This window comes from Plasmodium inui (genome assembly GCF_000524495.1).
Source record: "Plasmodium inui San Antonio 1 unplaced genomic scaffold supercont1.10, whole genome shotgun sequence".
Classification (NCBI taxonomy): domain Eukaryota; phylum Apicomplexa; class Aconoidasida; order Haemosporida; family Plasmodiidae; genus Plasmodium; species Plasmodium inui.
In genome coordinates, this window is record NW_008481844.1 from 553,523 (window position 1) to 564,070 (window position 10,548).

Below are 10,548 nucleotides of genomic sequence, written 5' to 3' on the forward strand. Positions count from 1 at the left end.
TTTTTTCTTAAATGGACAATAACACAGTGAAGTAACAATTAAAAAACAGCACCTTTTGTTTGTCCAAAGGGGGGATGCGTGCCCCAAAAGAGGAGAAGAAAAAAAGAAGAAATTCATATATAGATATATATGTATGTACATACGCATGTGTGCGTATCAACACAGGCGCACTCCGTACGGGAAACCAAAAACAACGGAAAGGAGCAGGGAAGTCCCCCTGGAAAAATCGCGATTGACGCACGAAAGGAGGTACACACTTCAGCAAATCCAACTCGCCGCTGTCACTCACCGAGGGACACACGAAATGATGGCCTTCACCCCTTGGTGGTAGAAGCTGTGTGTGTAGTTCTCGGGGTGGGGTCGCCGTCCACCCTTCTTCTCCCCTGCCAACCCCGGCTGCAGACATCCCCCGTGGGAAACGTCGTTGCACAGAAAGACCATCGGGTCATTCAGCTCGCAGGTGTAGGCTGAAATGTCGTAACACTGCTGATGAACGAATTGGTGAGGTGGAAAATCGTGACATGGCCCTCTCCTAATAACTCTAACGTGAGAAATTGGAGGATTCCCCAGCCTCTTCGTGTAATGTTGAGTTATTTCCAAATGGAGAGTCTTCCGATCCGAAAGGGTCGCGCGCGGAAAGGTCAGCCTTATTAGATCGGCCTCCGACTTGTCTAGTCTATGCAAATCGGTTGCTACTCTCCCTTTGTGGACCCTCTCCCGATAACTTGAGATGATGAGGAAAATATTTTCCCTCTTCCGCGGCATGAAGTTTTTTACCTTTTTAAAAAAATTAACATCAACATCGAAGATGTTGATTTTGTATTTGTACAACTCAGTGGGGGTGTATCCGTGTGGAATTTTCTTCTGTCTTTCGGGGGATCCCTCGTTTGGGGGGTGTGAAAAGATGGGGTTTAAAACCCACTTGGGGAACTTAACACAGATTGGTCTGTCCGTGTAGGATCGGATTGTGAAGATGGCTAGCTCGAGAAAATCCGTCTTCTGCGGTTTCTCCTGAGTGGGCTCTTTCTCCTGAGTAAGCTCTTTCTGCTGACTCCGTTCCTTCTCCCGACTTCGCTCCTTCTCCTGACTCCGTTCTTCCTCATCCCCGCCGCTTCCCCAGCAATCCACGACCAGCTCAACCACCTCGTAGGCCCCATCCAAGGACGCATAGTCGAATGAGAGAAACTCGGTGAGACGCAAGGAGAGTATGGCCTTCCCCGTTCTGGCCACCTTAGCATAAGTATCCTTAATTGTAGGCTTCACAAAAAATTTGTAGTCGAAGAAGTTTAAAAAACTACTGACGATCAGTTCATTCCTGGACATGCTCACATTCTTTAGGCACCTGTTTATGTCCTCTTCCGAGGGAATGGCAAAGTGAAAGGCATTTAAATTGGAAAAGAGGATAGTCCTTCGGTCAATTATTTCTTGCAGGTTGCCAGTTAATGGAGGTTTTACCTTATCGTTCATACACAGATGGTATATTTCGTTTGGGGGTCTCCTAATCAGAAGTAGATTCTTTACTTTGTCCATAAGTTGCCTAGATTTTTCGAATTCTACGATTCCTCCACCGAGGACGATTGTAACGCTTTGGATAGCCACTTGGTCTTCGTCGAGGAAGTGTCTTTCCTTCATCGTGTGATAAAGACGATTCACCTTTTTGTTGTAAAAGTGCACATCGTCTTGAAGGCTGAAAAAGGGGTTTTCATAGAAGAGGGATTGGGCTTCTCTGTTGGCGGCCAAGGGGTGGGTGCTCCCTTGGAAAGCGTTCTGTTCGTTATGCCCGTTGTGTTCGCTCTGTTCCCTTTGCAGCGGGTTTGCTCCGCTGTCGTGGTGACCATTTTGCCCCGAAAAAATTAAGTAGACCAGATACAGCATCGAAACGAAGGTGACATATTCGTAGTACCTGAAGTCATCGATAGTGAGCCGATCAAAGCGGATGGGGCCGTGAAGGATGAATTCATCCAGATCAATCACAAGGCTGCTCGTTTTTATCCTTTTGCTGAGGTAGCTTTTTCCCACATTTCTAATCCCGCATATGACGCTTATGTTGAGATTGTTCACTTGGTTGATTAGGTGAAACAAGTCAGCGTCGTTTCCATGGAGAAGCTCCTCGTACTGGTATTCTCTGCAGTAGTTCGGATCCCGTGGGAGGAGGGCCCCCCTTGGATGGGTAGCAGTTCTATCACATGTCTTTCGAGAGGTCTCTTTAAGGGGCTCTTCCTCCCCAGGAGGGGGGTCTAACATGTTTTGTTCTCTTTTTTGCCGCCCTCCACATTTCGATTCGTCCGGTGTAGTGATTGATACGTCCCCATTACCTGCAGGGGTACCTCCACGTCCATTACTGTCATGCGCACCCAAAAGTTTTGACTTCTCCCCGTCCACATCTTCGTCACCTTCAAGTGTACTACTCTCAGCAGAGGTAATTTCTCCGATGCGTGAGTCCAAACTGTTCGCCTCCTCATAAAGGTACATTCTCTCCAGGTGTGAGCTCGAATTTGTGGAGGCATCTCCGCTAGATGGAGGATCTTCAGCCTGACGATGTGTAAATTTCGTTTTTTTTCCTCCTCTGCTTTCTTTTAAGATAGGTGGGATCTTCATCATGTGATGGAAGTTTCCCCCCTGTTCTGCCTCTCCCATTTTCATAGCCAAATTATTTTTGGCTCCCCTCTGTTGGTGATTCTGAATACACTTAAGTTCTTTCCCATGTGGTGGATTCTCCACCTTAGTAGATCCATGATGGATGTTACTCCCTGGTGAGGGATCGCTCCACATTAGGGACACCTCGGAGGGGGGTCTCTGCTGTGAGGGGGCCTCTTCTGAGGGTGGCTCCTCTGAGAGTGCCTTTTCTGATGACCCCTCAGTGGCTCCGCTCACCAGCCTATATCTACACACTTTCGTAAAATTGAAAAAGTGGAGTTTCCCACATGTTGTGTAATTTACGTTTAACCCTAAGTACCGATGTGCATAATGGAAAAAGTGAGGGAAGCTCTTTTCTACCTCGCCAGTGTTATCAATCAGGACGTTTCCTCCGAGGAGGGACAAAATGGTAACCATAAAAATGACTCGATGGTCCCTTTGGGTGTCTACATATAGGTATACTTCCCCCTTTTCGTTCGTTACATACTTTGAGCTGTTTTCAATTTGGGAAGCAGTTGGTGAAGCTGCCGCAGAAGGAGCCTCCCCTTGGGGGATTTCCCCCTTTTCTGACATCCTATAGAATAGGCAGTTCTCTACGGGGTGAGCCATGCGACTGATGTAGACACTATTCCTATCGCAGAAAATGCAGAGGATGTTTTGAAAAAACAACTTCAATATGATTACCGAGTTATACACACGAACCGACTCCTTGATGTTCTGATTTCGGACATTTTTTATCCTAAAGGAGAGGCATTCCATTGGGTGAAGAAAGAGATAGTAACAGAAGAGGACACTCAGGGAGAAGAAATCATCGGAGAAATTTTCAACATCTACTACCACTTTGAGGAGCAGCTTATTTGAAAGAAGCTTCATTTTCAGGGTCACATTCTGGAACACCTCCCACTTGGCTTTCTTGACTCTCCCCCTCGGGTCCTTCTTTCTCCGTCTGGAAGTTGCTCTCCGGAGAAGAAGCCCCCTTATCCACTCTTGCCAAATGCTCATCCTTTTCGAGGTGAGCAGATAAAGTTTTCTGCTCCGTTTTCTCCATTCGCTCGTTTTTCCGCTTCTACTCCTTCTATGGCTTCCCCCTCCTTCGACGTATATGTCGACCCCAAGGAGGAGCAGCACATTCAGGAGGGAATAATTGGGGATGTTCGCCTGGCGCCTTACCGCCTTGATTCTGTGCCATCGAAGGGAGCACAAGCCAGGAACATCGCGGGAGCCTTGAGATTCATGCGAGATAGGTTCGCTTTGCTCGATTCGTCCGCTTTCTCCGCTTTCTCCGCTTTCTGCGCTCATTTCACTGCTCACCCCGGTGCCCTCAGCGGGGTACAGGACGATCCCGTCTAGACGGAGTCCTACATCGATGGCGCAGTTCTCACCCCTGATGAGACAGCCAATGATGAAGTAGATGAGCAGTCCCAAATCGTTTTGCACTCCATAGGAAGGCGTGAAGTTAGCAGAGTCCATGGGGGTCCTACTTAACCTAGGGAGCTCCAAGTCGTGTTCGTCTCCTTCTACATCTACAGGTAGCCTCCCTGGGATGTTAACAGATTCTTCCTCTTGTTTTTGGATGTGTGTGGTGCTACCCCGTTTGGTTCCACCTGTGGGGGAGAGACGTCCGCGGCTCAAGCCCTTCACCGCACAAATGAACCGCTTAACGCTGATAAGAAGACTTTCTCGGAGGGCCACTATGCTTCGCCTTCTGCCATAGGAGGGGGACTTACCTCCCTTTCTGACAAAATAGCAGAAGTTTTTCATTTCAACATGCACTCCCCATAATTTCATCACACGGATGGTCAGATCGATATACGATTTTGACGTAGTACTGAACTGGTGCGTGGTGGCTTCTCCTTTCGTTGCTGCATAAGGTGGAGAATCCTTCGTGCCGTCGTCGATGGTGAGTTGCCTTCGTTGGGTACGATGTGCAGTCGTCGCGTTTCGCTTTGTCGAAAGGGAGGGAAGCAGTCTGTGGTGAGAGGGTGCACACGACGGGGGAGCTGCGGCGCAGGACATGGTCCGATTTGGAAGGGGGGGAATTATCCCCTGCGGTTCTCTATGCCTAGGGGTTTCCTTCCTTCCATGACATCGATTTATGCTTCCTCTGCTGCTTCTGTTTGCGCTTCCACTTCTTCTTTCACTTCTCCTTCCTCCCTTTCCTGACGCGGCAACCCTCTTGAAGCTCAACCCGATGCACGTGTCCGTGTCCGAGAATGCGGACAGAAGCAGCATGGACGACACGAACTGACTTGAGTGGTAATTATCAATTCGGACGTATTCCGTGCATAATAGTCTGTCCTCAAGGTTGGCTCCTTCCTTCACACTAATACATATGGGCAGATAATTTTCCTTTTTCGTATACTCTATATTTACACACTTGAATGTTTGACGTAGGACTTGCACGAGGGGGCTGATAATTCGAGTCGTTTCCATTTGTTTGCTTCCTTTCAATAGAACCCATTTTAGAACCCTTTTTTTTCTCCTTTTTGCATTCAAATTCTGTTTGCAGATGTAGAGGCAAAGAAGGGGAAGAATGAAACGACACACCGTCCCACAGTTGTACACATGGAGGGTGGTTCCCCTCTGGTAAGTAAACCGTTTAAATAGGAAGACGCTCCTCTGTATGTTTCCCTTTATATGTAGGAGGTTTCCTTTAGGTGAGAGGTCCTCTGGATGAGTATTGGTGTTCCCTTTTTTGATGAATCTGATGTCAAAATTTAGCTCCCTTAATATTTTCACAAAAACGATGACATCAAGACATGCGGTTACATTCCTGATGCAGATGTTTTCTCTGCTCATGCAGGCGACGTAAATAACTCGAATGGCTTCCGATTTGTTTCCCACATGTCCGATATGCACAAATGGTCCGCATTTTGTGTTGGATTCAGTCCCCTTCAGTGATAAGTGCATATTTCGCCGCGGGAAGGATATCATGGGACAGAGAATCCTACAAACGACGCATAATGGTACATTAATCATCACATCGGGGTGCACCTCTCCTATTCCAGTGAGGTGAACTAATAAAATGCTATTCGTCGCGGAAGGATGTCCCTTCGTAAGATGATGAATAATCTCATGTGTGTAGTAGTTCAAATAATGATTGCTTAACTTATATTTCATTCTGTATTTCATCATAATTTCTGTTACCTCTACGAGGAGGAGAAGATCCACTGCATCCACCTCGTACAAAATCCTCAGTTCGTAGTAAATGCCATAAGAGAGAAACACTTCCTCATTAGTTAAGACACCGTTTAGGGGGTTTCTTCCTTTGACATTTTTTATTGCATTTCCAATGGTAGTTCCGAACCTGAAGATGTTCATAATTTTTCTGTCCCTTTTTCCTCTCCTACTTATCTTGCAACTATTTCTCAACAATTTTCGGAGAAAATATTTTATCCTTTTCTTAAACTGGTTCAAGTCAGTTCTTTTTATGTTGGAGAAAAGTTTGGGATCATTCAGGATGGCTAGTTTTAACGTCTGGGTAAAGATCCCCTTGTAGTCTTCCTCCGTCAGCGATGTTAGGAGTCCCGTGCGGACATGCGTTACGATTGGAGTGAAAATTGCATTTTGGTAATCGGTGTGGAAAAGGTCTTGCTGCTCGGTACGAACCGTCTCATCATAACGATCACCTTTAACTGCATCGCAGGTCTGTTCTCCTCTGTGCCAACCTCGGAACGATCCCGCCGCGTCTCCCATCACTTCAACGAGGGCGCGCCCGCTGGTCGGAAACAGGTGCACCTTCAGCCCTGCAAGGTGGAGAATGTGTAGGAAAAGTTAACATAATGGGGGAGAAAGGGGTCTACGTTTACTTAAATTTCACTCACTTGAAGGTGGTCTTAATTCTGCCTTCGTGGAGGTGAATCCCTTCATGAAGAGCCTCCATTGTACCTTTGGACATGACCCGGCGCATGTAATAAACGCTTTCTAGAATATCCTCACTGGCAAAAAAGATAATCTGGGCTTCTCTCAACGTGGCGTCTCTATCAAAGAGGTCTATTAACTGCTGACCAACCTCCACTTTGTCATCCCACCTTTGTACATTCGAAATGATCACTAGGACGTCTTCAATTCGGTGTGTAAAGGGCTGAGTGGTTGGGATAGCTTTCCCCACGAGGGACTGCTCATATTTTTCAAAAATTTCTTGGATCTCTGTTGAGTCATTGCCTCGAAGGAGGTGTGTCCCCTGCTTGGCCTCGAAAAGAACCATCTGATGTGAGGATTTATCATCAGTCTTGTCACCACTTCTAATTTCCTGCCTGACCTGTTCATAATTTTCCCTCCCATTCATATTAGTACTTTTATCGTGGGAGGAATGCGTACGTTTCTCACCCAGGGGGTCCTCATCGTCGCTACGGGGAAAGATCAACCGGCTCCTCCATTTGGTCTTCTCAAGATTTGAAGTAGGACTGTCTGCATGTTGCCAATTTTGTAAATTTCCCTGTAGGGTGTAGAGACCTCCTTGGGGTGACAAACTCCCTTTTGAATCCTCCCCGGGGTGACGTAATAACAATTTTAAAGTATACAAGAGAGTTGGTCGTTCCTTTAGAAACGTGGCCTGATCCGTTAGTATGACTATGTGGCTGGTGGATTGGCGTTCCTGTTTACGGGGGAAAGAAGAGATTAGCAGTTCGTCGAAGAAGGGGAGATAGAAGCGGCCGAATAGAAGCAGAGTGGGAAGAGTCTATTAGAGGTATCCACATGGGGTTACAACACCGTGCGGTATGAAGTTGGGCCCCCCGGGGTATGGACACCATCACGGACGCTTCCTTCTTGCAGCCTCACCTTCTCGAAGGTGCTGAAGAAAGATTCCAGGTCATCCTCTACAAAGAGGTGAAACGCGTCAGGGTCGCACAGAAGGCTCATGTCGAAGCGATAGACACTCTTTCTTATGTTTGAAATGTAGGTAGGGGAGGGGTGAGAAACCGAAGCGGTCGATCCATGTCAGGTCGTCTTTAGCATGCACCTGTGGGCGTGGCATCCGTGGGGAGAAAAGCCGCTTATAAATATGCCTCCGTTTAATCGAAATGCACAGCTACGGAGTGGGGCCCTACTGTCGGCCAAAATTGAGTCGAATTATTTCGTGAGGGCGGCGAAAACTACATGGACCCTACAAAAGTGGGGAGAAAAAAAAAACACAACACAAGAGAAATTCATCAACAACTAGTGCTTTTTTTATACATCTATGCTTATGGAACTTGTAAGGAATTTTTTCTCTTCCACGTGAGAGCTATATGCCCGTGATATTCCATAGGGCAAAGTGTCCCACGCCCCAACATAAGGTTACTTCACTTTTTAGAAGAAATGCCCAACGGGGATGGGGGGAAGCTCCTCTTTTGCAACGGAACCGATCCACCTTAAAAACGATACACGGGGACGTGCGAACCAGTGTGATGAGGTAGCCAATCGGGATGAAGCCGTGGCCAGCCAGTATTCCCCCTCAGCAAGTGGGACGACACCAAAAAGGGAAAGACTTAATTTTATTTTTACCCTATTGGAGATAACAAAATGGGTAACTTCCTACACGGTTACGATGGCTCCACTGCAGGATTGTCTTGAAAAAGAGATTGATAAAAACTTTCCATAAAAAAAATATATATTTTCACACGTCGTGGGAAACCGCGTCACGGGGGGGTGGCAACTCCGAAAACTGTCCCCTCCCACCGAGACAGCGACCTACACACATGGCGACGTAGGACATGAGCACATAATGTCATAACAGGGGAACACGTAACTAGGTGAAAAGAAAAAAAATAATAAATAAATAAGGCACAGCGAAATGGATTAACAAGAGGGGGTGATGGTCCACGTAGGGAGGCCCCAAATTAGACGTAACAAAAACAAAGGGAAATGAAAAAATATATGCAATGTATCCTTGCAATGTATCCTTGCAATGTATAGTTGCAATGCATAGTTGCGAAGATGCGAGGTGGGAGAATGGAAAAAGAAAAAGAAAGAATGATCCTGGGGGGTATAGTACAAAAAAAAGGGAAAAAAATTCAAACATAGTGGAAGAGGTAGGATAACTTCGGCACTACTTCACCGCCACATCGCCGCTTCACCGCCTCTCCCCTACGTTTGCACCTTCTCCGCAACGGTCTCCTCGTCCTCGTCGTCGTACTTGTATTCGCTCTCAATGATCTCGTTCATCTGGTGGTACTCCTTGCCATAGGTAAAATGCAGGAGGCTATAAAAAACGAAGGAGAGCAGCCAGGGGACCAGGGTCAGGTAGAGCAGCGTTTTCGAAAGGGCTTCCGCGTTGTTCCTTCGCAATTCATCCGGCATCTCTGAAATGAGCAAGTTATTGTTCTGGTATTTAAAGACCTTCTCGGCCAGATAACCAAACAGAGGAGCTCCAATGAGAGAAGCCCCCACTCCCTCTATAGCTATCGTTAGGGAAAAGACAGTGCCTCTGTAATCGGGCCTGATGATATCCGATACGATTGGCCTATTTACGGCAACACCGGCGATGGAGGATAATCCAAGAAAAAAACAAGAAAGGGCAAACAATTCGAAGCTTTCCTTTCTTTGTGGGATTACCAAATAGGTTAAGATGACCAGAGGTACTCTCCCAAACATGGCTAGCTGACCAAGGAAGGGTCTTCCATGCTTGTTTGATATGTCGTGCATTATGTCTCCAAAGTGGCCACCTATAACTCCACCTAATGCAGAACCGATAAGTAGGAACCCTGTTATGATAGCTGCTTGTAGATCACTCAATCCGCAGTATTGAAAAAACATGGTGTTGAAACTTAAAGCTAGCCAAGGAATGGTTCCTGTGAATCCTTCCAACAGGATGATGATGATACTCTTTTTGGACAAACTGTCTCGAAGTAATTCGACAATGTTCTGATACAACAGATAGGACTGCGTGTATTGAGTCACTATTCTAACATTCTTGGATCCTGCATCTATGTCGTCTCCGTCTAGATACTCCATCTTCTTCTTTTTCCGAACCTGTCTTGGAGCGTCGTCGACAAAGAGGGCCACTATGATACTTAGCAGAATGCTCAACATACCTACAATGATGAAGCATAATCTCCATCCTCTAATGCCTCCAAAATATTTTAACGCCACTGTTGTGGTTACTACTCCTCCGATTAATCTGCCCACACTGGAAGACAGCTGTACCAATCCGAAGGACAAACCAAGCGATTCATTCTTCGCTGCATCGGCTAGTATACTCTGTGATATGGGACCTATACTACCTAAGGCCAATCCATTTATTGCTCTAAAAATTATAATCTGCGCGAAGTCATTTATGTTTGCTAGCAATATCGTTGCAACTCCCCAGAGGGCTGTACCAAACACGAGCATCCACTTTCGTGAATACTTATCGGAGAGGAATCCCCAGATGGGGCTGAAAAGACTTAACATTAATGTTTGCGCAAGGGTGATATACCCTAATAAGGACGGGTGTAAATTCAAGTCCGCTTCTAGCGCTCTGAAACTTGCGGGTAGTAACTGATCATCACATCCATCCAACCCTGCGGCTACGTTGACCACAGCTAGCGATTTGTGGAAAGCCATTCCGTGCTTTCCATCTTTGTTCTGACTTGACTGTGACTTCTTGGGGCCTTCTCCTAACGCGCTGTCGAAGCGGTATGTGTCTACGAGCTTCTCCGTTTCCTCCACCAGGATGTTGCCCATCGGTTCCGCCATCTTTCTGTCCTCCATGTAGGTCTCTTTAGTCATTATTCTCTTCGTTCCTTGGGGGTTGCCGGTTTCCCAGTTCGCCACTTGGCTAGTTGGCGATTTCGCGGCGGATTGGAGGCGGGAGGGCTACGTGTGTCTACGTACGTTTATATACATGTGGATATATACGCCTATACCTTTGTAGCCTTATATATATGGGCGCATATTCGCGTGCATACTTTTTCCCCACTTCTGCACCCATCGAATGCGCAGGCTGAA

At 46.7% G+C, this 10,548-nt stretch overlaps 2 protein-coding genes across 2 annotated transcripts; both read right to left on the reverse strand.

Annotated features, from left to right (window-relative positions):
• Positions 1-285: 285 nt before the first annotated feature.
• On the reverse strand, positions 286-7,500 carry C922_02834 (hypothetical protein; the record flags this gene model as incomplete). Its single annotated transcript, XM_008818433.1, has 3 exons — positions 286-6,383; positions 6,526-7,234; positions 7,420-7,500. The coding sequence occupies 3 exons, from the start codon at positions 7,498-7,500 to the stop codon at positions 286-288; spliced, it is 6,888 nt and encodes a 2,295-aa protein (XP_008816655.1).
• A 1,206-nt stretch (positions 7,501-8,706) lies between these two features.
• On the reverse strand, positions 8,707-10,329 carry C922_02835 (hypothetical protein; the record flags this gene model as incomplete). The annotated part of the gene is made up of 1 exon (XM_008818434.1): positions 8,707-10,329. One exon carries the CDS (start codon positions 10,327-10,329, stop codon positions 8,707-8,709), a length of 1,623 nt encoding a protein of 540 aa, XP_008816656.1.
• Between the last annotated feature and the right edge of the window lie 219 nt (positions 10,330-10,548).